At 47.3% G+C, this 27982-nt stretch overlaps 1 protein-coding gene and 1 long non-coding RNA gene across 2 annotated transcripts; both read left to right on the top strand.

The window, feature by feature from the left end:
* The first annotated feature begins 575 nt into the window (after positions 1-575).
* RRAD (RRAD, Ras related glycolysis inhibitor and calcium channel regulator) lies at positions 576-7736 on the top strand. The gene is made up of 5 exons (XM_066637089.1): positions 576-682; positions 1529-1861; positions 4414-4487; positions 6084-6288; positions 6839-7736. The coding sequence occupies exons 2-5, from the start codon at positions 1537-1539 to the stop codon at positions 7114-7116; spliced, it is 882 nt and encodes a 293-aa protein (XP_066493186.1). The 5' UTR covers positions 576-682; positions 1529-1536; the 3' UTR covers positions 7117-7736.
* Positions 7737-13910: 6174 nt separating this feature from the next.
* On the top strand, positions 13911-23154 carry LOC136660372 (uncharacterized). Its single transcript, XR_010794895.1, has 2 exons — positions 13911-15022; positions 22735-23154. It is a non-coding gene; the product is annotated as an uncharacterized lncRNA (long non-coding RNA).
* Positions 23155-27982: the final 4828 nt, after the last annotated feature.

Genomic DNA, 27982 nt, shown 5'->3' with positions numbered 1-27982 from the left:
TGTTGGGTATATAAACTGGTGTGCAAAATTAAAGGATAACATCAAAGATCTGTAAATGTGGGGGTGGGCAAAGGGCTGACTCAGGGTGGGCAATGCCCCCTTAGCTACACACTGCGTGCAGGGGCCTCTCCCCTTCAGGGCCATTCCAGGCGGGGGGGGGGGAGCAAAACAGAGGCCTATGCCAGGGGCTCTGAAGGGAAAGGGGCCCCTTGCACTTTGCACCCCCTCTAGCTACGCCAGGGCTGCAGGGATTTCGTCCCCCCTCCTCTTCCCTGCTGGCATGACTCAGAAGGAGGCTGCTGAAAATGACCTGCCTGCCTGCTTCCCGGTGTGCCAGCTGCCTTGCCAGCTGGCCAAGCCTTCTGTGGGACCCCAAGGCTTGCCCCACAGGCTGCCTCCTCCTCCTCTTCCCATCACTTCCAAAAGGTCTCCCCAGCCGGGTTCTCCCGCAGGTGCCAGGCGGCCTCTGAGTCAGCGGCTCCTGTCTGGCACCTCTCCTGCGCGCGCCGGAATCCCGGCTGCCAGCCTGGTTGGACTGTGGCTCCTGCCCACGTCAGCCTGCGGGGCGGAGCCGGGCTGGCAGAGCCCTATAAAGGGGCGAGAGCGGAGAGGCCCGGCAAAGCGAGAGCCCGCAAGGTCGCCCCCGCTCGGCTGGATCGGAGTCCCGCGCAACGGTGCCGAGGTAAGGACGCGCTAACGCGGGGTAACTTCGGGCGTCGGGAACCCGTCGAGGACTGCAATCCTGTGCGCATTTCCGCAGGAGTAAGTCTCATTGGACTCAGTGGCACTTACTTCTGAGTAGACGTGCCTAGGCTTGGAAAGGATGACTTCTGGGTTGCTGTCTGCTGCTGCAGTCGCCGCGATGGTGGTCGGGGGTGTCTGCAAAGGGGCTGGGGGAGGACATTCCGCCCCGCTCCGTTTCCTTGACCAGATTGGATGCTTAGGGGCTCTACACGCGAGGTGCAAAGGGAGCTGAGTAGGATGGGGGGAGTGACTGCCCAGCAGCGGAGCTGTGCCTGCTCACCTGGGAGTAAGCCCACCCCACGGGGCACAGTGGGGGGTTGAGGTCCATAGGATGCCCGCAGAGGGCTCGTGCCACCTGTCCGCCTGCCTTGGAGTGTCAGTTGATGCTTCAAGCCAGTGGCGTAGCTAGAGGGGGGGCAAAGCACTAAGTTTTGCAGGGAGCCTCGCCACAGCATGCAAGCGGCCCTTCCCCTTCAGAGCCATGGGGGGGGGGGCTCTTGCAAGACTCTGCTCCAAGCAGTGGCGTAGCTAGAGGGGGGCAAAGCACTAAGTTTTGCAGGGAGCCTCACTGCGAACACCCTTCAGAGCTATCCTGGGAGGGGGGGCTCTTGCAAGACTGCTCCGTGGCATAGCTAGAATGCCTCGGTTTTGCTCCCCCCACCCAGAAGAGCTTAAAGGGGAGGGGCCACTTGCCCCCTGCCCAACCCCGCGCGTTGCCCCCCTCCGGCTACGCCACTGTGGCTGGATGGCTCCTGAGCCCCTGTCTTGCTTCCTGTCCCGCCAGGGAGCCCCATGACCCTGAACCGAGGCGACCAGCTGCGCCACCTGGACAAGCGGCGAGGGAGCATGCCCTTGGCCATGCACCAGCAGCACCTGCACCGCCGGAGCATGCCGGTGGACGAGCGCGAGCTGCAGGCGTCGCTGCCCAGCCCGGCCGAGGAGGAGGCGCCGCGCCAGGGCTGGACCTCGGACTCCTCCGACTCCGTCATCTCCTCCGGCAGCGACTCGGACGGCAACCTCTACAAGGTCGTCGTGCTGGGCGAGCACGGCGTGGGCAAGACCAGCCTGGCGCGCATCTTCGGCGGCGTGGAGGACTGCCCGGACGCGGAGGAGGCCGGTGAGCCGGGCTGCCTGCAGGGGGAGGGCTGGCCCAGGAGAGGGGGGGTTGCGCATGAAGTTGGAGCAGGAGGCGCATCATGCGCTCCATTGGGGGGGTGCAATGTTTGGGTGGGAAGAGTTTTCGTAGAGGCCTTGAGAAATGTGGCACCAGCTCGGGAAGCCTCCCATGTCAAGGGTGTCACGATGCATCAGGAGGCGGTGTGTCCTGCTGGCGACTTGGATTCAGCCCCTGGCCAGACTTGTGCTAACTGAGCAAAGAAGCACCTTTTCCAATGGTGGCTCTCATGCTAAGCAGGGAGCAAGGATCGGTCCCGATTCAGCCCTTGGGAGCATCCTTCCCAACTGCTGGCCGCAGGTGTCTCCCTGGCATTTCTTTCCTGCTCATGAACCGCTCTGGGGCAGGGAACCAGCTCCCTCCACTTGGAGAACCTTTTGGTTCTAAAGCAATACACTAAACCCAACCTTGAGTACAGCTTAAGTTCCAGGGGTTGGTCCTTAACTTGAAATATACTTAAGTATACTTTATTTTTCACATTGCCCTTCCTGCAAGGGTGGTGTACATAGTCCCTCTTCTGTCCTCACTACAATGCTGTGAGGTAGGTGGGGCTGAGAGATACCTACTGGCCCAAGGTCGCCCAAGAAGCTCCATGGCTGAGTGGGGATTTGTACCTGGATCTTCCAGGTCTTGCCTCCCAAACCACTATACCATCAGGTTCCCCCTCTAGCTATGCCACTGCTTCTTGAGACTGAAGTTGGGGGCTGTCAGAGTAGATGGTTGAACTCTCTCTCTCTTGGTATAAGAGCTCCATGAATCCTATGGATTTGCTGAATTTTTTCTGAGCATTTGCAAAATGCTTTTGTCTTATTACAGGGAAACCTATCTGGTGTTGGAGTAGGGACTTTCAAGGCTTTTGGTGGAAGCACCACTAAGCAACTGTACAATGCACAAGAACCTATTTCTTGATATATTCCTCCTGCTTAGTGTAGAATCTCTGCTTTTAACAACCAGTAATTAAAGGGGAAAAAAATCAGATCTTTGCTCCGTCCTGAAGCTAGTTACTCTCTTAGCCTAACCTACCTCGCAGGGTCCCTGTGGAACCCCCTGAATTATTTGGAAGAAGGGCAGGATCATGATGCCTCTGAATACAGAGGCTATGCCACAAAAGCTGAAGTGTATTCATGTATGCATTTATATAGCAAAATGGCAGGTCTCTGCCCCACAGGAGTTACAGTGTAGATACTGACACAAGGGGAACGCCATGTATTCTACCACTGAACCTTGCTTTGGATGCAGAAGGTCCCAGTTTCAATCTTTTGTATCTTCAATAGGAAGTTCCTGCCAGGCTATGATGACCACGCTGACCTAGATGGGCCAGTATTCTAAGGCAGCTTTTTATGAGACAAGGAGGAGAGACAAGATGGAGATGTTGGAACTATATGCAATTGTTTCAGTGTTATGTGCTTAAGCTTGGTTACAGTAGAGAAAGATGAAGCTTGTTCTTTAGTTATGAAACAATGTGTTTCATGAGATGGCACAGCCATATAAATAACTGTGGCTGCAATCCTAACCACACTTTCCTGAGAGTAAGCCCCATTGAACAAAATAGGACTTGCTTCTGAGTAGACCTGGTTAGGATTGTGCCCTGTGTATAATTAAGCTCATGTAAGTAAATCCAGCTTTACCATGTAGTGTTTACTGCTTAGGATAGCTTGAGACAGGGCCTATGATATGACACTTTGGAGAATTTTTGTGGCATTCTGCAAAAATCATCCTATTAGGAGCGAAAATTCTGGAGCGCCTCCAAGAGTTCCAATTAACTTGTACCCAAACAGTCGAACTTTAGCTAGCTGCTGTCACTTGATTGCTAAATCTGTAGGTGTGATGAAATACTTTCAACATTTGACGGGGGGGGGAGAAGTCCATTATATTGCGGGGTTTTTTTGGGGGGGGGGGGCTTTGACACAAAAAAATACCCAAACTTTTTTGTTAAAGAGAATAAGTGTAAAATATCTAGCTTGCCTTGCATTCTTCCCTTGTGCATTTTTCTGTTAACTCCAGTACTAAAACTGTGTGTACTGTACATTTTGCCAGGGGAAATAATTGCAAGCAATGAAGGAATGGCAGCCTGCTGTTTTGTGTAGTAGACTAAGGACATGCTTCTCCCCCTCTTTTATTCGGGTGGTGTGCTAAATTTAACACATCTACTTAACATGTCTCAAAGAACCTCAGTGTCTGTGCTTTGATGCAAGTCCCAGAATTTTGCAATGGAGCTCGGTACTCCAAAGCTGCAATCCTTGTGAGCAAGCCTCACTGCAGGACTGTGTTTGGAGTGAACCTGTTTAGGATTGCATTCCACCAATATTTAGGAGTATGGTCCTGCTTTGTCATAACTCCAAGTGCATGGACTTGACTTTAGATCACCTTATCGGTGTCTTCCATAACCATTGAGTTAATAATGTTACAATATATACAATATTGTTATTACAATAAATAACAGTGGGAATATATATATTTTAAAAAAATCTAATGTTACCTTATTTCCTGTTTAGGCAATACATATGATAGATCTATTATAGTTGATGGTGAAGAAGCTTCTCTTGTGGTGTTTGACATATGGGAGCAGGTAAATCTTACATTTTTACTTACTGATATTTATATCCCTGGCCAAAAACAATACAGAAGCTCTCTGACTTAAGAACAGATTAGGGGCCTGTTTCTAAGCTGTTTTGTTTTTCAGCCCAACATCGCTATTATCAGCAGTAAACTAATTGTGAAATATGAACAGAATATGTATTTACAGTTCGGTATTCTATACTGTGTAGTCTTGCTTTGAAAAGGGGGCTAGCAGGATTGGTTGGAATAAGATGGGGAAAGTTTGGGGATACTGGGAGAATAGGCACTCACCCCATACATGGCCATATGATGAGGCATGCTGGTGTCTTGGGAGTTCTTGTTGAACGTCCTTAACAAGGCGAACTTCTGTATTTGTGTTCACAAGGGATTGCTGATATTTTATTTATTTCTTTATTGTTCACATTTTTATACCACCCTTCTTCCAAGGAGCTCAGGGTGGTACACATGGTTCTTCCTCACCTTTTGTCCTCACAACAACCCTGTGGTCTGAGTGAGGCTGAGAAAGAGAGATATTGACTGGCCCAAGGAAACTTCATGGCTGAGCAGGAAGTCCAACTCCCAAATCGCTGCACTAATCTGGCTTAAAAAATATCAGAGCTGAATGCTGCTGACATTCAAAGCTGAATGATGCTGAATGCCATGCCAATGGGGCATACGCTGCATCCGGGGGGGGGCAGTGAGTCACAGTGGCCTCCTTTAGGTAAGGGAACATTTGTTACCTCACCTTGGGGCTTCACTGCGGCTGCATTGGTGCTGGAAAGTTGGAAAGAATCGGGCCCTGAAGCCAGTTCAAATCAATGAGACTGCACGTGGCACCTTGATGCTTAGTTGTGGCACTACCGTAGCCACATTCACTGCTGGCATACCATTTCAGGCAGTGTGGCTTGCAGCATTGTACAGTGCCTGTGTGGCTCACAGGCTGTGGCAGAAGATGCCTGCCAAACCTCAAGAGCAACAACTCTACTTAAGCCCATGCGCTTTGGCACCTGCTAGAACATCACAGCCCCAGTTCTAAACTTAGTTTTGTTTTGTTGTTTGAACAATGGGCCAGTTGTGATGGGTCTTAAGTAGAATAAGGCTGTAAAGCTCTACACCTGCTAGTGCGCAGCTGCCCATGTGAGCATGTGATTCTTAACTGGGCCTTCTGTCCATAGTTTGTTAATGAGATGAACAAGCTGACCATTGATTGATGCCCCAAACTACCCTTGTAGTAGTTCTGCCTTCTGCCACCCTTGCATCTTGGCATACTTATTTGCATCAGAATCTGGATACAGTTCTGACACTGTAGCCTCCTTCCTTGTGCTCTCTTTGGCTTGAATCAGAGGGTGTCTGTGCCCTTGTGTGCGTACCTGATGAAATGGCCTTTTCATGTCAAGCAAGTGTTACTTAATGTGGTTGGACTGTGCATCCCTTGCCAGTCATGGGGCCCTAGTGGCTTAATTTAAGAACTGGGTCCATAGTGGGCTGTTCTGCAGAGGTGGCGATTTCCATGCCTGAATTGCAACTCTTGAAATAGTTACTGAGTCAAGGATGTTTTGTCCTTTGCTATTGGCTTCAACCTCTTTATACCTATTTTTAACTCCAGAGTGACAGCCAATGGCTTCAGAACCACTGTATGAAAATGGGAGATGCTTACATTATTGTGTACTCGGTGACGGACAAAGTGAGCTTTGAGAAGGCCTCTGAACTGAGAATTCAGCTAAGACGTGCCAGACAAACAGAAGACATTCCTATAATTCTCGTAGGAAACAAAAGTGACCTTGTCCGATCACGGGAAGTCTCCATAGAAGGTAAGCACTTTTATTCCAATATAAATTCCAGCACTGGTCAAACTCCTTTTGGAATATCTGGGGGGTTCTGTTGATTGTTCATGACTCTCTGGGGATGGGTTCCTGAATGGGTGAACTACTGAAGGGCATAGCTGACTGGAATTAATCTAGCCTTGCTGCAGAAATGGGGATACACAAATATATATTTTTTTTAATTATCTGATGCTCAGACATTGCATTCTTGGGCCTGGTCCACACGTGTGTGATCCCCTTGGACTTTCAGGGGCAAGTTGCATGTGTGATTGGGCCATCATGGTGAGAAGTCATCATCAACTTTTTGGTGGAATCTGTTCCCGCTCAGTGGCTAGTCTCTGATTGTGTAGTCTGTTTAAGAAGGAAGCATCCAAGCCAAGCACTATTTTAGAAGGCAGGCAGCAACCCATTGCCCAAACGCCAGATAATTGGGATTGGGCTGTGGAAACCCATGTCCCAACTACAGGTGTAAGCAGAGGTAGTCTTTGTGCTACCCCCATGCTTTGAGTAATGCTGTGCTCTCTTTTGTGCCCTCCAGAGGGACGAGCCTGCGCAGTGGTGTTCGACTGCAAATTTATCGAGACGTCGGCTGCTCTGCACCACAATGTGAAGGACCTGTTTGAGGGCATCATCCGGCAGATCAGGCTTCGCAAGGACAGCAAGGAGGATAACGCCAGGAGGATGGCCAACACCAAGAGGAGGGAGAGCATCAGCAAGAAGGCCAAGAGGTTCCTGGGCAAGCTGGTGGCCAAGAACAATAAGAAGATGGCCTTCAAGGCCAAATCCAAGTCCTGCCATGACCTTTCGGTGCTCTGAGACTGCTCTTGACATGACCTGATGCGACATGTGTGTTTGTGTGGGTTGTGAACGTGTCTTTGACTGTTAAGGGTGGAAAAGAAAAATAAAAAGGACTACAAACACAAAACTACACAGTAGGAGGAAAATAATTCTCCTTGATGCCTTAAGGTTTCTAAGCAAGACTTGGAAGTCAGACGACAGTCTCCTCATTGACAGATGAATTATCAGCTTCAGTGCGTGCAAGAAACTGAACTCATTTCCAAATCCAGCAGCTCTGTATGCCTGCATTCTCACTGTGTATATTTGCTGCCTGTCCCATGGTTGTTGGGGCTGCAAAGATAGAAGAGGTTGATATGCAAATGGAAAAAAAAACTGACCATAAAGGTGTCTCCTTTGCAGAGCAAAACTTAAATATTGGTACGCAGGTTCGTACGTTCTTTTCTATGGTGTATATGACAGTAAAAAGAGTAATCATCTTTTTAAACGAGGGCCGAAGAGTGTCATTCAAAGTGTGTTTGAATGGGCAAAAGAAAATATAGAATAAATATAATTTTTGAGGTTGAAATTGCACTTTCATTAACTGTTTAATTTGGTACTTGTTTACATGCAGATTTTATAATAAAGTATTTCTGGTTATACTAGGGTATCTATTTTCTTATACTAATGAGACTGAGAGAACCCTAAGTATTTTTGTAGAATTGTGGGCTGGTAAATCATCTAGACCAGTGTTTCTCAAACTGTGGGTTGGGACCCACTAGGTGGGTCGCGAGCCAATTTCAGGTGGGTCCCCATTCTTTTCAATATTTTAATATGTTAGACTTGATGCTACCATGGCATGTGACTGCATTTGGGGAAATGTTACAGACTTGTACTCTTAACAAGCTACTATATATATTCTTTTAACAATGATAGTCAGTGGAACTTTACTCCTGGGTAAGTGTGAAAAGGATTACAGTCTAGGATTGTAAAAATTTTCCTGCTTGATGATGTCACTTCCGGTCATGACATCACTCCTGCTGGGTCCTGACAGATTCTGACAGATAAAAAGTGGGTCCCAGTGCTAAATGTGTGAAAACCACTGATCTAGACATATGAAATGAGAACTACAGACGAGACGGGCCTGTATCTGCTGTGCAGTTTGTCTGTAACTGGGTAGGTTCTGCTGCAAGCAAACTGCATGTAATGAAGCCTTGACAGTTTAGTTTTCTAAATGCAGAGGCCCCTTGAGAGTCTGCAATTTGAAGCAGTGTGGCTGTTCATTCTCTCAAAACGGTTCTCCCAAATCAGTGGATCCCAAATTTATCCATGTGTCCTTCCTTCAACAGTGTCTGTCGGGAAACCTGGACGTAAGTGCCAATGATGGGTAATGCGATGATGTCATCAGCACTTCTGGGTCACACCTGGGAGGAAGAGTTACAAAGTCTGTAAAAATGGTTAGGGAGGGCGACTGGGACCAAAAAACATAGTGCGCAGCCCTCAATGAATGGAGCAGTACCTCCTCTCTGCATATGTCACATTCTTGCTGCTGAGTCTCTCAGCTAGCACATGACCCACAACACCCCTGGACACCTGTCCCGACACCCTAGGCCACCCTGCACTCAGTTTGGGAACCCCTGCCCAAGATGCTTTCAGTCTTGTGGCTTTCCAGACATAGATTTGCCCTTGTAATCTTGCACCTGGAACCCAACATGGCAGGAGGGAAAGCAACTAGATGGAATTTTGAACATAAAAAGAGTGGCTGCGTATACTTCCCAGTCCCACCTGCAAACTGCTGTTCAAAACTAAATGGAAAAGCATCCTCAAAAGGTTATAAAGTCTTACCAGAGCTTTACTTGCAAGCAGTTGCATCATTTTACAGATGGATATGAAAAGGTGTCTCCTGTCTGAGTTTATAAGGGTGTTCAGTCCTGTTTGTTTTAGCCAGAGGAGTGTTTCTTTTGGCCAACTCCTGTGTGCCAACTCATGTACTCTGTGTGTGTGCACCCATATCATGGATTACTCTTTGATTACTGGCAGAATATGTGAGCTGACTCCATGGGGGGGAGGGGAACAGCAGTGGGGTCCACATGATGCAAGAGTGCTACGTAGGAAGGCACATTCAGACATGCAAACCATCTTTTGTTCTTTACAAGACCTAGAGTTGAACGTATGTGTAAACCCGTCTATGAGAAACTGCAGTGAGGACGGAATTTGAAAAGATATGTCATTCACAGATTGCCTTGTGTGCCCTGTGCTTGGGTCTTGTTAAAAGGAACTGATAACTGCCAGAAGCTAAGCTGGTCAAGATGTGGTCAGTGCCTGGATGGGAGGCTCTCATGAACCCCATGGATGCTGGTTTAAGCTCCATGATAAAAAGGCAAGTTTTATAAGAAGTACATCAGTATGAATATCTGGTTGAATTCCTGGTTGAAGACCAAGAAACAGAGAGTGGGTGTCAATGGACAATTTTCACAATGGAGAGAGGTGAAAAGCGGTGTGCCCCAAGGATCTGTCCTGGGATGGTGCTTTTCAACCTCTTCATAAATGACCTGGAGACAGGGGTGAGCAGTGAGGTGGCTAAGTTTGCAGATGACACCAAACTTTTCCGAGTGGTGAAGACCAGAAGTGATTGTGAGGAGCTCCAGAAGGATCTCTCCAGACTGGCAGAATGGGCAGCAAAATGGCAGATGAGCTTCAATGTCACTAAGTGTAAAGTCATGCACATTGGGGCAAAATATCAAAACTTTACATATAGGCTGATGGGTTCTGAGCTGTCTGTGACAGATCAGGAGAGAGATCTTGGGGTGGTGGTGGACAGGTCGATGAAAGTGTCGACCCAATGTGCGGTGGCAGTGAAGAAGGCCAATTCTATGCTTGGGATCATTAGAAAAGGTATTGAGAACAAAATGGCTAATATTATAATGCAAATCGATGGTAAGGCCACACCTGGAGTATTGTGTCCAGTTCTGGCTGCTGCATCTCAAAGACATAGTGGAAATGGAAAAGGTGCAAAAGAGAGCGACTAAGATGATTACTGGGCTGGGGCACCTTCCTCATGAGGAAAGGTTGGGCCTCTTCAGCCTAGAAAAGAGCCTACGCCTGAGGGGGGACATGATTGAGACATAAAAAATTATGCAGGGGATGGGCAGAGTGGATAGAGAGATGCTCTTTACACTCTCACATAACACCAGAACCAGGGGACATCCACTAAAATGGAGTGTTGGGCGGGTTAGGACAGACAAAAGAAAATATTTCTTTACTCAGCGTGTGGTTGGTCTGTGGAACTCCTTGCCGCAGGATGTGGTGACGGCATCTGGCCTGGGTGCCTTTAAAAGGGGATTGGACAAGTTTCTGGAGGAAAAATCCATTACGGGTTACAAGCCATGATGTGTATGTGCCACCTCCTGATTTTAGAAATGGGCTATGTCAGATGCAGGGGAGGGCACCAGAATGAGGTCTCTTGTTATCTGGAGTGCTCCCTGGGGCATTTGGTGGGCTGCTGTGAGATACAGGGAGCTGGACTAGATGGGCCTATGGCCTGATCCAGTGGGGCTGTTCTTATGTTCTTACGTAATAGAACAGGGTCTGCTCTAGGAGACTAACAGCCCAATACCATAGTCTTTCGAGACTGAAGGTTGCCAACATGACGTAACTCCCTGCACACTGATGCAGTGGTGCCAATGCACTCTTCTGCTCCACCCCATGGGGGAGTTTTGGCATGTTGAGGCTTCCTCGTGGTAAGGGAATATTTGTTCCCTTGCCCCAGTAGCCACCATGGGTCAACCCAGACCTCCACCTGCTCTTTAGCTGGCACAAATCTGTGTTGACCTGTGCAGGTGGATTGGGACTGGGAAGGGAGTTAGAATTCTAAGGGCCCAATTCACTTTCCCCCCTGTTCCTGATCCACCCATGCCTCTTCCGTTCCACCCTGCCCCAGTCCCTTGCCCATCCCATCTCCCTTGCTGGCTTACCTTAGTCAGTGAGACCTTTGGCTGTCTGCCAGCACATGGGAGGCTGCTCTGGCATCCCTGTGGGTGACCCAGCAGCACAAACTGATGGCAGCTGCTTTACGGCTGCCGCTGATGCAACGCTTGTTCTGCCAGTGGCCAGTCTGATTAGGATTGGGTCAGTGAGACTGAGTGTGGACTATCCTTTCATTCACTAACTCTGATCATAGGCTCAGCAATTCCCGCCTTAGACATCTGAGCAGAAAACTCAAAATTGCAAACCCCTCCATCCTGCTTTGGGATGGAGTTCATTGCTAGAATAACAAATGACCCAAAGCAGTGACTGGAAGCTGGAAAATGGCGGGGTGGGGGGGAGAGAACCAGAACTTATTAGCAGGATATGCTCAAAATGGTTTAACTGTATAGGAGTTTACATCTACAGTTGGCCAGTTATACCAGATGACCATACTGCCCATCAGTCAGAACTTTGGAGAGTAGGTACAATCTCACCTGTGTATTTCCAAATATCTCCATGAGGAAATGTGTAGAAGCTTAGGTTCTGAAATGGAAAGCAGGACAGTCGAGGAATGGGACTGTATCCTGTATTGCTAGGAACATCTGAGCAAATTGGCATGATTGGAGGCAATGGCATAGCTGGAGGGGGTGCAAAGCACCAAGTTTTGCAGGTACCTGAATGTGCCATGCAAGTGGCCCCTCAGTGGCATCACTAGGATTTAGTCACCCAGTGCAGGTGGCCTGCGTGTCACCCCATGTAGTGGGTGGGGCAATGCCCCAGGTGGGCGTGGTAATGTACCATTGCCCCGCCCCCACTGGTTTTTGGCTGTACCTTTTGTTATAACAAGGATATTTCAATGTGGTTTGTTTCATTGCATTCTGCATGAAATTATGCATTGATTGATATATAACATGATGGTCTTATTCCTCCAAACTCTGATTTTAGTGATTTTGAAAACTTGTAGAGTCTCACACAAACACACACAAACACACACCCCCCTGTCAACTTACTAACAAACACACACACCCCTGTCAATTTATTGCAGCAGTTCTCAAACTTTTAGTACTGGGACACACTTTTTAGAATGATAATCTGTCCAGGACCTATTGGAAGTGATGTCATGGCCAGAAGTGACATCATCAAGCAAATTAAAATAAATAATTATAAATAATTAAATTAAAATAAAATAATTACATAAGGGGGAGCCAGTCCTGTTCCACCAAGTGAATCTACTCTGAAGTAAGTCCCATACTGGTCAATGGGGCTTACTCTCAGGAAAGTGTGGGTAGGATTGCAGCCTGTGAGCCCAATCCTATGCATGTCTACTCTGAAGTAAGTCCCAGAGTGGTCAATGGAGCTTAGTCTGTGGTCTGCCTGCAAAAACCCCTCCCCAAAAGAATCAGTGAGATTTCCAGCCCTTCCCAGTGCCCAGTTTAAAGTTTTTCTATTTCAGGCTTATCAAGATAAAGACCCACCTGGTTTTGCAAGTGCAAAATAGAAAACTTCCCCTTACCAGTTCAAGCCACTTTTTTGTCCTTTTTAGTGTGTGTGTGTGGGGGGGGGGGAGGCTGCCTTCTGGAGCATTTGTTGCGCTCCAGCTCCATGGATCAGGACCATTCCAGTGTCCTCACATTCCCCTTTGCCTGGCCTGACCACCAGCCAAGGCACACCTGCCTACTCGTGAGTAAATGCGACATGAGGCTGGTTCACTTTCCATAGAGCTCCATAGACTCGCAGCTGGGAGGGGGACCTCTTTCTCCATGTTTTTGGGGGCTGCATTCATTGGATCAGGACCATTCCGGCATCCTTGGAGCCTCTCAGCCTGCCTTGACTAAGGCAAGTCTGCCTACTTGCGAGTAAATGCAACCACACGGCTTCGTTTAGGGCTCAAATTCGCAGCTGGGAGGCGGGAGCTTCTCCGGTGCTCTTTGGGGGCTCCATTCATTGGATCAGGACCATTCTGTTGTTGTTGTATTCCTCTCAGCCTGCCCTTTTCGAAGGACTATGGCAAGTACACCTACGGCTCACTTTCACTTTCCATAGGGCTTCATGTATTTTTTCCTTCTGGTTTTTTGGCTGTGACTTTTGAACAAAAGGGCTATTTCAATTCCGTTTTTTGCACTGCATTCTGCTGGCCATTCTGCATCCAACGGTATATGGCATGATGGGGTAGCTCCTAACACCGCAATGTTAGCGCGTCCTCCCCCCAGGGCGTGTCACGCCCCGGTGCATCACCCAGTGCGGCCCGCACCCCCCGCACTCCCCTAGTGACGCCAGTGACCTCCTCCTCCCCTTCGGAGCCAGGCATACACCTCCATTTTGCTACCACTGCCTGGAATGACTCCAAAGGGGAGGGGGGGGCTGCTTGCACAACATGTTCAGACACCTGCAAAACTTAGTGCTTTGCACCCCCTCTGGCTATGCCACTGTGTGCCAGAACAGCTCCTGCACTGCACTTCTCAAAATAAACAGCAGCTTTGCAAGGGCACATGTTTGTTCTTGAACAATGCATTTGGAGCAGTGTTTTGGAGTAGTTGGTAGAGGCTTCCCTTTTGTAAATCTAGAGTTCAGCAGAAATCTGTTAGGCGTTTGACTCTTGCTTGAAAGGCAAAATCTCTGAATGCTCTCATTGCTCTCTTGAAAATTAAATTTTCTGTAGAAAATTAACTTCTCAGTTCCTACTGCAACCCCTGATTCTTACGCTCCTGTGCAATGCCTGGAACCAGCTTAGCAATCGTAGTTATTTATTTCTCAGAGACTCAACCAGCTCTAGCTGGTTTTTTCCCCCTCCAAGTGTTGAGTTCTGAATGGCTCTTAAAAGTCACCATAACGCACATGCTGTAAAGTCTCTATTTAGAGCCTGGCTCTTCTGGAAGCACAATATACATTACGATGCGTCAGTCACAACCCAGCAGTGCGAATGGGACCACAAGACATCCTCAAGGACGCAGCTAATGGCTGTGCTCATGAATACGTTGCACCGTAAATCAGGCTGGGCTTTTATGGATAGGTGTCTTGAATCACTCTCTGGAGCTGAAAATATTTGCCAGGGTGGCTGGAGACGCATTCCAAAGGATAATGCATAGAGTCGTCGTCCCCCCTCCCAGCTAAAGCTGGTTGTGACTCAGTCCTAATGAAAAAAACTAATGGGATTAGTGCCAACTTTCTCCAAGACTTCAGTGGTCCTTAGCCTTGGCTAGATAAAAAAAGGTGAGTGTCACATAGCCTGAACTTCAAGTAAGTTTTGAACAGTGTCATTTGCAGTAAATTCTCCGTGGGGGCGAGTCATGGACTCTTCGCTCACAACAGGAGAGGAAACTGAACGCTTTCCACAGGCACTGCCTCTGACGCATCCTCGGCATCACCTGGCAGGACAAAGTTCCAAACAACACAGTCCTGGAACGTGCTGGAATCCCTAGCATGTATGCACTGCTGAAACAGAGATGCCTGCGTTGGCTCGGTCATGTCGTGAGAATGGATGATGGCCAGGTCCCAAAGGATCTCCTCTATGGTGAACTCGTGCAAGGAAAGCGCCCTACAGGCAGACCACAGCTGCGATACAAGGACATCTGCAAGAGGGATCTGAAGGCCTTAGGAGTGGACCTCAACAAGTGGGAAACCCTGGCCTCTGAGCGGCCCGCTTGGAGGCAGGCTGTGCAGCATGGCCTTTCCCAGTTTGAAGAGACACTTGGCCAACAGTCTGAGGCAAAGAGGCAAAGAAGGAAGGTCCATAGCCAGCGAGACAGACCAGGGACAGACCGCACTTGCTCCCGGTGTGGAAGGGATTGTCACTCCCGGATTGGCCTTTTCAGCCACACTAGACGCTGTTGCAGAACCACTATTCAGAGCGCGATATCATAGCCTTTCGAGACTGAAGGTTACCAACATGATGATGATGACTTTGGGCCATGGCATCCTTATGGTGAAAATCCTATATCCTTTGCTTTGGAAGTTAGAGAAAACAGTACTCACATCCAAAATGGTAAGAAGAATTGTGATGGTGCATGACTTGTGTTCCAATCCTGTTGGGCTGCTGCATTGCTGGAATGCAGGTTCGGGTGCTTTTCGGCCATTGCAGTGTATGGCCAGTGTGCTTTATGGTCATTCCAAAAGGTGATGCACCATAGAGTGAGCAAGTGGTTGCACATGTGTAATGATGGCCACCATGGAAGTCCTGGAGCCAGCAAGATAGCGTGGGGAGTGGGCAATGGGAGGAATGGGAAGGGGGAGGAATTGGGCAGAGACCAAGGTGAGGGAGGTGTTAAGGCAGAGAAGGGGATGGTATTGGCAGTAGCAGCACTGCTGGTTCCTGGCCTTGATTCACCTACCCAGGGCACTTGGACTTGTGCCAGCAAAGTAGCTGGCACAGGTTTGAGTAGACCTATTGGGTCACTGGAAGCTTGCCCCAGGGCAAAGGGACAAATATGCCCTTCCCTCTTCCAGGACTTAATCCTCCCCTCCCCATGGGATGCAGCACACCCCCACTGGCACACCTGCATCAGCACCAGGGGAGTTAGGTGGGATTGGTCTACCCAGTCTTTTACCACCTCTATGCTTCAGCCGGTGGAATAGTGGCATTTGCTTCCAGCTTCCTCTTTGGGATATCTTGGTCCCCCTCCTGTGCTTTTAGCTACCTTGTAGCCTCTCCAGCCAGCAGAGCATGACTGTGTCAGACTGGAGGCACCTGCTAGCCTGAGATTCAGGAGGTGGGACTTGTGATGTCACACTGCTGTGTACTAGTGAATGTCTTCAAAAGAAAAAGAAAAAAAGTCTGTTGCCACAATGAAGACCCACAAGCTAGCGGGAAGGAAGGGGGAAAAGCCAGGAGAAAAATGTTGAGAGGAATGAAGGAGGAAAGAAATTTTTCAGAACAATGAATGAAAATTTTTTAAAGTGGAACATTTTTCCATCAAATGTTATAACCAAAACACCAGTGGGGGCGGGGCAATGGTACATCACCATGCCCACTGCCCAGGGCATTGCCCCTCCCACTGCATAGAAGGAGGTCCATCAAGAGAGTGAGGTGCTGGCCTCCCGCAGGGGGTGACACAAACCCTAGTGACGCCACTGCTACAGTTGTGCCCTTCTGCATCTTCTTCCTCTCCTTCCAGGCTGATGGGAGCAGGTGAACTGGCAGACAATACCACACACCACGTTTTATATGGCAGGGAGTGGGGAAGTAGCAGAGATCCACCAAAACAAATCTCAGGCTCTCCAAAACTCAGGTCTCTTGGGACTGACAACCTGTGATCTGGGAATCTTACCAGCAGGTCCTGAGCATCGGACAAACTTCTGAGCAGCATGAAGACATCACTCTGTACAGCACCCTGGTACATACATGTCTGGAGTTGCCTTTTTATGTGTCCTGGATCAGGAAGAAAGCAACATATTGACAAAGAACAGTATGAAGCGCTAATCACAGCAGAGGAGAAAAAAGCACAGTAGGAGGTTACTGATTACAACTTATGAAGGATAAGGAAAAAAAAACTCTTTCTTACACAAACACCCACACAGCAACACTCACAAAACACCGACCCACGTGCACTGACACACTCGGGTTCGGAAGCACAGGCACACAGGCACAATTGCACTCCTTCTCCCCCATTATGAGCATAGTTATTAAATTGCTACTATATTAATAAACAGAAAAATGGTACTGTTGACCCGCTGGGACGTTTTGGTGCACATGTGATTGTTAAAACCTCTGCTTCGGTCACAGGCATTGTGCGAGACGGTAAAAGGGTTGTAGGGGGCAATGAGTATTTCTTTGCCTCTCATTAGCTGAACTTAAAGGGGAGGGTGTTGCGTCTGTGCTGCTGATTTTCTGTGAATCATCTCCAGTGCTTTCCAGGCTTTTGATCAGCTCATCAGCAAATTGCTGCTCATTAAAGCACTTCGCTTGTTCTCCAGCATCAGTGCGAGGTTGCCGGGGGCCCTGCCATGGTGTTCCAGACCCTCTCTGTGATGACACATTGGGCACCACCATTGCTGGGCTGAGGGTGCCTGACCTGGGGTATCTCTGATATCACTTCTGCTACTTCTGCTGTAAGCTGTTTCAAAACACCCGGTGGTGCCAGGTTTCCATATTGAATGCTGGCTTTCCATTCTGATCCTGTTGCAACCCAGCCAGAAGTTTCTGGGGCAAAGTGTGACGAGGTGCTCAAGAAGGAGGAGGACATCTAAGAAGTGTGTGGGATCAGCTTATTCTGTCCAATATATTTTGATAAATCCTTTCATCAGGAGGACTTTGGAAACAAGACACCCCGTTAGGAGCATAAGAAGCTGCCATGGTCCATCTAGCTCCATATTGTAAACACTGAGTGGTTGTGGTTCTCCCCCAGTTTCATGTATAAATGCTAGAGCAGGGGTGTCCAAAGTTTTTGGCAGGAGGGCCACATCATCTCTCTGACACTGTGTCAGGGGCCGGGGGAAAAAAAGAATTAATTTACATTTAAAATTTGAATAAATTTACATAAATGAATATATTAAAGATGAACTTATATGAATGAATGAAGGTCTTGCAATAGCTCAAGGCCTATAAAAGGCCTTGCACAAAGCAAGGCCAGCCTTTCCTTTGCTGCCGCTACTGCATCACAGACGTGAAACAGCAAGCAGTGGAGGGAGCCCTCATCCCGCAGCTCACTTGAGAGGCCAAACAGTTGCCCTTAGGCTGAGAGCAGTTGCGTCAGGCCAGTGTGGGCTCCAACATCAGCGGGCCAGAGACTCATTGGAGACTAGGGGCTCCCTGAGGGCTGCATTGAGACGCCTTGAGGGCTGCAAGTAGCCCCAGGGCCCGGGCTTGGGCACCCCTGCATTACAGGGGGTTTGTGAACTTTTAGTTGAAAAGCGGTATATAAATACTGTTAATAATAATAATAATAATAATTACAGTAACAAATGCTCATCCCCCGCAAATTTGGCAATTGCACTTGCCATCTGTCATTTAATCAGCCTTTTTGGTGACTCAGTCTTCATTTCAAACACTGGCTTGGAACACAGTCGCTTTATTACTGCCACTTATTTTTGCTCCACCAACTGGGATTTTTTTTTTTAATGTCAATACAGACAGTTGCAAAAGATAAAACAAGGCTTATCATGGAGTGTCGCTTCTTCCCAGCAATGATTCACTGGTATTTACATTAACAGCAGCTTGCAGCTGTACGATGAATAACAACAACAACAACAACTTTATTTTTACCCCGCCTTTCTCCCCGAAGGGACTCAAGGCAGCTTACAACAGGTTAAAACAGATTAAAAACATAATTTAAAACAAATAAAAACATATTAACACATATCATAAAAACAGCAGTCAGATAAAAAAATAGTCTGGTAAAAAGAGCATAATGCTGCAGGAAATCATAAAAGAATCAGGCCTGTAAAAAATATAAACAATATTTTATATTTTATAAAAGATGTTAAAAAGATGTTAAAAAGGCTGAGCACTCAGAAGGCTTGTTTAAACAGAAGGGTTTTCAGGCCTCGCTGAAAAGTCTCAAGAGAGGGAGCCATTCTTAAGTCAAGGGGAAGGGAGTTCCACAACGTTGGTGCCACTACTGAGAAGGCCCTATTTCTTGCCGCCGCCCCACGTACCTCCTTAGGCAGCGGCACTTGTAAAAAGGCCTTCTCTGATGACCTAAGAGGATGAGCCAGATTGTACAGAAGTAGGCGATCTCTAAGATACCCTGGCCCAGAGCAGTATAGGGCTTTAAAGGTCAAAACCAGCACCTTGAATTGGGCCTGGAAACGAATGGGCAGCCAATGGTGGGCTCATAGCATTTCTAGGCTCCAGATCCATCCATTAAGAAAGGCTGATGACTTTAAAAAGCAGCAACAAGTGTGTGTGTGTGTGTGTGTGTGTGTGTGTGTGTGTGTGTGTGTGTGTGTTTTGCTGTGAATTTATAAAGGGCTGGCCCTAAAATGAGGCTGACTGAGGCTGTTGCTTAAGGCAGCAGGTTGACAGGAGGTGTCCACCTCCGTCTGTCCAGTTACTTCCAGTACTGCTGCTCCTCCTCCTTGAATTTGAAAAGGAAAAGTGGAACAGAGTGGGAGATATGATGATGAGAAGAGTGCTAGCCTAGAGTGTCTCTGATGCTCTAGCGGCTAGCCCACCAATCATATCTCATGGGAACATAGGAAAGGATACAGGACACTGCTATAAGAACAGCCCCACTGGATCAGGCCATAGGCCCATCGAGTCCAGCTTCCTGTATCTCACAGCAGCCCCACCAAATGCCCCAGGGAACACACCAGATAACAAGACACTTGCATCCTGGTGCCCTCCCTTGCATCTGGCATAGCCCATTTCTAAAATCAGGAGGTTGCACATACACATCATGGCTTGTAACCCATAATGGATTTTTCCTCCAGAAACTTGTCCAATCCCCTTTTAAAGGCATCCAGGCCAGATGACGTCACCACATCCTGTGGCAAGGAGTTCCACAGACCAACCACATGCTGAGTAAAGAAATATTCTCTTTTGTCTGTCCTAACCCTTCCAACATTCAGTTTTAGTGGATGTCCCCTGGTTCTGGTGTAATGCGAGAGTGTAAAGAGCATCTCTCTATTCACTTTATCCTTCCTGAGCTTAATTTTGTATTGAGTCTGTCTAGCTCAGGATTGACACTCATTGGCAGTGACTTTTCGCCACATGTCCTCTGCTATGTTCCCCTTTTGCTTTTTGAATCCAGGAAGTGGGAGGAGAAGGAATAGTGGAGGCAGTGGCAGGTGTGTTGCTGGGTAAAGCAGGGAAATGTTTGGGATTTTAAGGGGGTCATGGCCAGTATTTGGTATTCAGCCTTGCTTGCTAGGAGGACTTGGGGTGGCCATGGACCCCAAGATGATACAAAGAAGAAGAAGAATTACAGAAGGCCCAGCATCCTCTTCCATACAGTGGCCGGCCAGTTGTTTCCAGGAAGTCCACAAGCAGGGAATGCAAATACTAGCTCTCTCATATTTTTGCTTTCCACAGTGATTACTATTAAGTTGCATATTGTTGTTAGCCAGGCGACAGCGTGATTGTTGGCACAGAACAGCCATTTTCAACCTGTTTCATTTCATGGCACACTGAGAAGGTCCAGGTCTACCTGCTCATGCAGCATCAGCAGCTAGATACAGTAATACAGAAACCAAACACACTCCTAAGTCTCTCTAGAATCTTTTAAATATAGAAAATCATTGCAGAAAATTAGCACAATCATGTTTAGGCTCACATTAGAATGGAAAATGTCCTGTGCACACCAAAACGTCCTTCTGCAGCAGCTATCGCCCCATAGCTGTGCCCCTGGGCTCCTATACACCCCTTCATGGTAAGCAGAGCCACAAGCCAAAGAGCTACTGTAGCAGGCCAGTTTCCACCCAGATGAGACACTGTGTTAATATCATGTATGCATTCCTTAGCCTAGCACATATGGCTTTCGGTGGCGGCAGCAGCCATGCAGCCAGAATCCCATGTGGGCAGCGAGTCCAGGTGAGCTAGGAAAATTTAAGATTCCAGGAAATCTCTGGGCCCCCTTCTTTGGCTCCTGGACCTCCTTTTTGACCCTTGGCCTGGGTACAAATTACCCCCTTTACCCCCCTCTCATGGGCCTTGCCTAATTCATGGTAGCTGGGTACAACATAGACGTGATGTGATGTGATAAAACACAAACATCACAGATGTGTGTTTAGATTCCTCCTAACATTGCAAAGTGAATGCACTTTGCAGGCAGGAGACGCTCTGAAATAGATTTTGGTCTGCTATGTTGCGGTCGTCCAGATGTACCTTTGAACATCTATATTGTCCTAAGGGCTGGAAAGACTGCATCCTTAAATTGCATGCAACGTTATGTTTGTTTTTAAGGACACAGCTTCTCAGATAAAGGGCAGAGTGCTTGCATTAGAGATCGCAAGCTAGAGATTAACTTTTCTGCAGGGAACAGCGATGGCGGACCAGCGGACAGAGCAGGCTAGGAAAGCTTGCGCAAATATAAGCAAGCACACAATGGGGCCCAGTGTTTGCTCCCCCTCTGGCTGTGCAGAGATAACCAGAACTATACGTGTGAATGTGAGAAGTTGAATGTCTTGTTCTTTTGGGATTAACACCTTGCCTTTCATTTGCTGTTGGACAGGACCGATGCTGTAAACAAGGGAGAAAATATAGAAACCATGTGATGGATTGTTCCATAGCCTTGTGTTGCTGGGGATGTCGTTTCGGCCGCTCTGGCTCACTGATGTGTAGTGGTGAAATGTCAGGGAGCTGATAAGGAAGCTAAAAGAGGTCTCCTCTTTCTCTCAAGCTGCCCCTGTTCTATCATTAGTTGGGCAGATAAACTTCACAGTGTATTTTTAAACATCAAAAGTGTGTGCAGTGGAGTAGCTAGAAGGGGGTGCAAAGCACTAAGTGTTGCAGGGAGACTCACTGCAGCATACAAGGGGCCCCTCCCCTTCAGAGCCATTCCAGGCAGTGGAAGCAAAACAGAGGCATACACCTAGATCTCAAGGGGAGGGACGCCTTGCATGCTGTGGTGAGGCCCCCTGCAAAACTTAGTGCTTTGCACCCCCTAGCTACGCCACTGTGTGTGTGTGTTTTATAGAATGAACCTTAAGTATTTTCACAACTTTCATACAGAGAGATTGAAAAGTTCAATTTTTAAAAAATTGTCACACTAAGCTGATTTGTAGGTCTGGTTCACCATATGCTAACCTATATATCATGTCTTGGCTGGACCAATGGCTTTGCTTGTTTCAGTCATGGAGTCTCCCCCACCCACTAGGGAAAATGAGATGTCAGGGCACCCCCATCTGCATAGTTACACATACTGTATTTTGTTCAGATTTTAAATTTCACAGTCGCTAACCTTGTGAATTAGCCTTAAAAAAAGTTCGCAACAGTTATTAGTCAGAAAACTCATGTTGCACACCAAAGAATCTACTCTGATTAATCCTACTGGTTTCAGGCACTTTTGCAGGCCTCGCTTTCAGTAATGTCTATTACAGCATCAGATAACACAACCAGACAATGCCAAGGGTATATTTTCTAGCTGCACGGCTTTTGGAGAAACAAGGGATTGTTCAATGGCTCTGGTCACTGATCTACATGCTCAGAAAAGTGCTGTGGTATGCCTTTCTCAGAACTGTAGCATTTCAGAATGCAAATGAGAGATCTTATATTTTATTGCTGTCCTCTTGAAAATAAAAAGTCCTGCATGGAAAGTTTGTATGTCGGAGAGGTGGCAGCTTTTCTTTCCAAATTCTGTGGGCTACTAATGAACGGGGCTCATGTACCTGACTCAGGTACCATGTACCTGAGCTGATGGAAAAACAGTGACATTTGGAAGGTAGCCAGGGAAGGACATTAAAATTTGGATTTTGCAGCTGGTTGGCAAGAAGGGCATATTTGGGGAGGGGCCTTAAAGGCACATTTTGGGGGCATGGAGATTGATGCAAAGACCAGCTTGCCTGCTTCTCCATCATCCATGTGCATATTTGTAAATAAGGATGCCGTGGGTCTCCAGTGTTGATCTCAATACTAGGGAACCAAGCCTGAAGAAATCTGCACATGAGATGTACTGCCAACTTCACAAAAAGTGAAAGCCTAAACTGTGGACATGTAAACAGGCACATGGAACTGAACTGGGGAAAAGAGTTCATTTCATATGTGTGCTTAAAATCTCTCTCTCTCTCTCTCTCTCTCTCTCTCTCTCTGTCTGTCTGAAGAAAATGAATCTACACATATCCCATGTCTGAAACCAAGAGCACTGCTGCTGATAATCTGAAGAGACAAACCTAAGCTAGACAAACCAACATGCTGATTCAATAGAAGACAGCTTGCTCTCTTCCGATGCACCACTGCTATACAAAAGCCATCTATGCTGCTCTAGAGTGCAATGGATTCTGTGTCTCAAAGAGTAGTCTCTGCTGCTATGGCTTTGTTACTCCAGTTGCTTTCCAGAATCCTTCTCAGTGGCCTGTAAAGCTCTCCACTCTTCATCCATCACTGGACAGTTATGCTCTACAGTTTACAGTCAGTGCCTGAGTTGTTTCTGTTTACTAGAACTCCGAAGGGATTCCCTTAGGAATGCAAAGACAGAGCTGGAAGAAGCGGGCACATCCTTAAAATAAAACTCTTATTTTAAACATGGCTCTTTCTCCAATTCCCCCTCCAGCACAGCAGGAAGGGAACATGAGTACATCAACATAGTTTGGGAATACAGTCACCCAGTAAAAGGCACCACATTTAAACAAGTGGCCCAAGAAATACATTAGCGGAAACATCAACAAATGGATGTTTAAATTAGACTGAGGCCTGCGTGACCGTTTTCTGCTCTGTACTTTTGAATGCTGATATACAGATCATCTGGGCCTCCAAACACCAGTCACAGGGGAGCAAGAGAGGAGAGAAGGATGCCTTTCTCTCCTGCTTGTGGGTTTCCCAGAGACAGCTGGTGGGCTACTGGGGGAATGGGATGCTGAACTTGATGGGCTTTTGACCTTCATGTTCTTCTGGGGGAGGGCGTTGATCAGGCCGGTCCATCCATGAGACAGATTGAGTCAGGTGGCAGATGGAAGAGGCTGCCTATTAAGAGTCATCATCTACCCACCTCCCTCCATCTATCTTGGCCGTTACTCCTCTCTCTGGATTTCAAAATGAAGAGGAGAATGGAGCGGAAGAGGAAGTGTGTACAGAATGGTGGGTTAGAGTGTCTGATACTCTGGCTCGTAATTCTCCACTCCTCCACACTTCCTCATGTGCTCCATGCCTCTCTTCCTCTTTAAATCCAGGAAGTGTGGGAGGAGGAACAGGAACATTGGAGGCTGTGCTGACCCTGGCAATTGCTCCAGGGTTGGAGGAGGACACATCAACATTTACAAAGACTGAAATGGCCAGATCCTATTCCTTACAAGACAATGCCACCGGTCAGTGAAAATGTAAATGTAGGAGCAAGGATCGTTTCTGTACCTCGGGTGTAGCCTCTGTTCCATTTATTGGGCATTGGTTTCAATGGAAGGATCTGCTCTGACTGCCCTGTTGTTCAGCCTGCAAATCTGAACCTGCAATAGGAAGGTCTGTAACTCAGTGGCAGAACACAAGGGTAGTATCAAAGAAGGGCCAGATAGGGCACTGGCTGAGGGCCCAATGCTCGGAAAAGGGTCCACCTGACAGGCATCCTCAGGGCCAGTGAAAGTGGTCATGCTCAATGTGCCATCAGGGAGCAGGGAAGGGGTGTCATGAGAAACCCAGTGAAGGGTTTTGCCTCAGGCAGAGCATCTGCCTGTCAGTGAGGGTCATACCAATCAAGGTGGCAAATGAGCTGGGGGGGGGCGTACATCCCTCAATGGCTAACATTCCCCCAAAGCTGGGGGGGGGCTAACATCTGCAGCACAACTGTAGACCATTTGCAACACACCAGTGTGCCATGGCACATTGGTTGAAAATTGCTGGCCCAAGATCTGATATGGGAAGGAGGTCCTTTCCTCTTCATTTTTCGTATTGCTCTTCCTCCAAGGAGCTCAGAGCAGTGTACATAGCTCCTTCCCCCTCTTGTCCTCTCAACAATCCTGTGAGGTGGGTGAGGCTGACAGACAGTGACTGGCCCAGGAAGCTTCATGGCTGAGTGGGGATATGAACCTGGATCTTCCAGGTCAAAGTCCAACTCCCAAATCACTACACCATCCTGGCTCTCATTAACATACCGCTGTATTACTCCTGTATGGGCAGGAGGTCTGGTCTAGAGGGTAGAGCCTCCGTTTGCCTGAAGATAACATCCGAAGGTCGCCAGTTCGAGGCCACCGGCACCCTGTGACCTTGGAGCAGCTGACAAGCTGAGCCGAGCTATTCCATCTGCTCTGAGCGTGGGAGGATGGAGGCCAGAATGTGCGACCAGATCAAGAAAAAAACATCTGAATGTTGTGCTTTCTTGAAAGATAGAAACCTTCTTTCAAATTGTAAAAATCCCTACAGGGATTTAATTAGCCTGCCTATGTAAACCGCCTTGAATAAAGTCCGAGGAGAAATCTGAGGACCAAGAAAGGCGGTATAGAAATACCTGTATTATTATTATTATTATTATTATTATTATTATTATTATTATTATTATTATTATTATTATTATTATTATTAAAAATCGATGTCATATATAATCGCATTTTGAAACAATGGTATACAGGTGTCCACAAAAACACTCCCTGATCTCAAACAGGTATAACATGCAAATCAGGGCGTGTTTTTGTGGGCACACTGTATATAGGTAAGTTTTTCTTTTTTCCAGCTGGGAGGAAAAATGACATTGACACAAGTGAGAAGGAATGAGGCCTTCCAACGAACACTCAGCTCTCGTGACCTTCCGCTTGCAATCGGAAAAAAGGGACTGTGGATTCTATTCTGGACCTTTGCCATTCCAGTTTCCCTCTGTGAAAAGGAAGGACTCGTTTTAGGCTCAAAGGTTAAAAGGTTTTAAATTGTGTAGTCAAGCAACAGGGTGCATTTTGCGGCTTGCAGTTGGAAACAGGACTGGTTTGTAGCGACAACATTACCATGACAATGACAGAGAGAGAGAGAGAGAGAGAGAGAGAGAGAGAGAGAGGTTTATTCTTGGCTAATCCACCATCCCTCATGCTATCTAATTGCAAGTGGTCTCTCCCCTTTTCACACTGCTGCTATTTTTAGCTCAACATGATCCCATTTGGGATTTAAATCAATCTGCAGAAACAATTTGGCTTGTAGCCTGCTCAGATGGATGCCGGGCAAAAGCTCTTCTTGATTTGATTTTCCTTTGTCTGCATGGGGGTCAAGAACATCCATGCAGCCCCCGAAAGAGAAACCAGCCTCAATCTTTCTGAATGAGTTTCTAATTCTTCTTCTTAACATTTGAGCCAAAAGTCCCTGGTGGAATTCTTGGGCATGACCTTGCCAAGGTGAAGCACATTTAGGCCCCTTTGTTTTCGTGAGAGAGTGACGCACATACGTCAGTGTGTCCCACTGAAATCAATGGCATTTAAAGGGATTAGATTTATCTGGACAATATTCTTTGTTTCATAGGGTTCAGTGTTTGACAAAGGCATCAACGGGGGCTACTTCCAGTAGAATAAACACAGTTAAAGTGTCAGAATGATTTAAATATTAGGTATAAAAGAGCAATGCTTTATCTTGTGGTCTTGAGTGTTCGTGGAAGCGTCTGTTGGGCCACTGGGAGATACAGGAAGTTGGATTAGTTGGGCCTTTGGCCTGATCCAGCAGGGCTCTTCTTATGTACTTAAAGCATGAAGGCAACCATCCCAGTTAGTCTTTCTTTCTTTCTTTCTTTCTTTCTTTCTTTCTTTCTTTCTTTCTTTCTTTCTTTCTTTCTTTCTTTCTTTCTTTCTTTCTTTCTTTCTTTCTTTCTTTCTTTCTTTCTTTCTTTCTTTTCTTTCTTTCTTTCTTTCTTTCTTTCTTTCTTTCTTTCTTTCTAAACATGCTACAGGGCAAATGAATCTAACTATACAACTATGATTCTATGCAAGCCCCTCTGAATTATCTGGATGTGCAAAGCATTGCCACATCAGTGTCACGTTGAGCTGCTGGAGGGGTACATGCACCAGTGCAGGCTCCCTTACAGGGAACGCTGGTGATGACTTCAGGAAGGACTTGCTGGACCACACCCATGGTTCCTCTCTCTAGCACCCCTGTTGCTCAGTGGTATAGCTAAGGCCTCTAGCATCCAGAGGCACAAAATTTTTTTACACCTCCTACACTTCATATCACCCCACCCAGAAATTTTAACACCACCGCATATGACATCTTAGAGGTCCTTCTGAGGCTCTGGGTATCACACCTTGAGGGTTGTCTTAGAGGTCCCCAAAAAGCACTTCCAGTTTTGGCAAAAACAGAAGCACCCTTTGGAAGCTTTAGGGCACCCCCTTAAGGTGAGGTGTCCCAGGTAATGTATCCCCCCAAACCTCCTTAGCTACACCACTGCTGTTGCCCATAGTGACCAGCCATTATGTCTTCAGGACACCTTAAAGCATGGTTTGAAATGTACAGGGTGACCCCCCAAAAAACAGAACCCATAAAAATTTTATTAAATCCTACAAAGGTCCAGTAAATTTCAAGAAACTTACTGGACTCAAACTTCAATCTGTGTACGATTATTCCCCAAAGTTTCAGTTATCTTGGTCGCTTTGCATAAAAGTCATGTTCTTTCCAAAGAAAAATTAAAATTAACAGTTTTATTCAAAGATTTGTGGGTTCAAAGAAGAGGGTTGACACTGCCCTCTTGCACTGTCAAACCACAACAATTGCTGTGCAGTTCTGTGTTGCCTCTGAATAGTCTTGGGCCTCTTCTGGTTCCAAGCAGCGTTCTCCTAGAAAAGGGAAAGGGAGACAGAGGAGAAGTCGTGTGGAGGAGAGGAGAGTGGTAGGCTAGAGGAGAGTAGAGGGATCTCCAACCCCTTAGCCACCACTCTCCTCTTCTCCACACTTCCTTTTCCCTGGGAGGTCTTGGCTTGTCCTGATTTCAGGAATATAAAATCTTAGAATAGCCCCGCTCATATAGTTAAGATTTGTTGAGGCTGTTTGCAGGGCCAAGAGCTGCTGGCGCCTGGAATGGCATGCCCTCTACCTGGGGTGGTGCCACCTTCTGCTTCTCTGACCCTCTAGCTCACCAGTTCTCTCCTCCACACTTCTGCTCTGTCCCCCTCTCCCTTTTCCAATTCAGAAAGTGGAGGAGGAGGGGGATCAGTGGAGGTAAGCAAGTGATGGATGATTGGCGCCCCCCCTTCAGTCTGTTGCCTGAGGCAACTGCTTCAGTCTGCATCACGTATGGGCCAGCCCTTGTTTATTTGTAATGAATGATACCTACGGATGCAGTGTAAGGCACCAGGCGTGTTTGTGATTTTATATTGCTTTTGTATGCTTTTAGCCCTCAGGGGTCATCTTCTGTGTCAATACTGAATCACCATCCAGCTTCCATTTTGAAAAGAGCCACAC

Source organism: Tiliqua scincoides, chromosome 9 (genome assembly GCF_035046505.1).
Source record: "Tiliqua scincoides isolate rTilSci1 chromosome 9, rTilSci1.hap2, whole genome shotgun sequence".
NCBI classification, from domain to species: Eukaryota; Metazoa; Chordata; class Lepidosauria; order Squamata; family Scincidae; genus Tiliqua; species Tiliqua scincoides.
The sequence above is the reverse complement of the archived record's forward strand: the minus strand, read 5'-3'. Positions and strand labels throughout refer to the sequence as shown.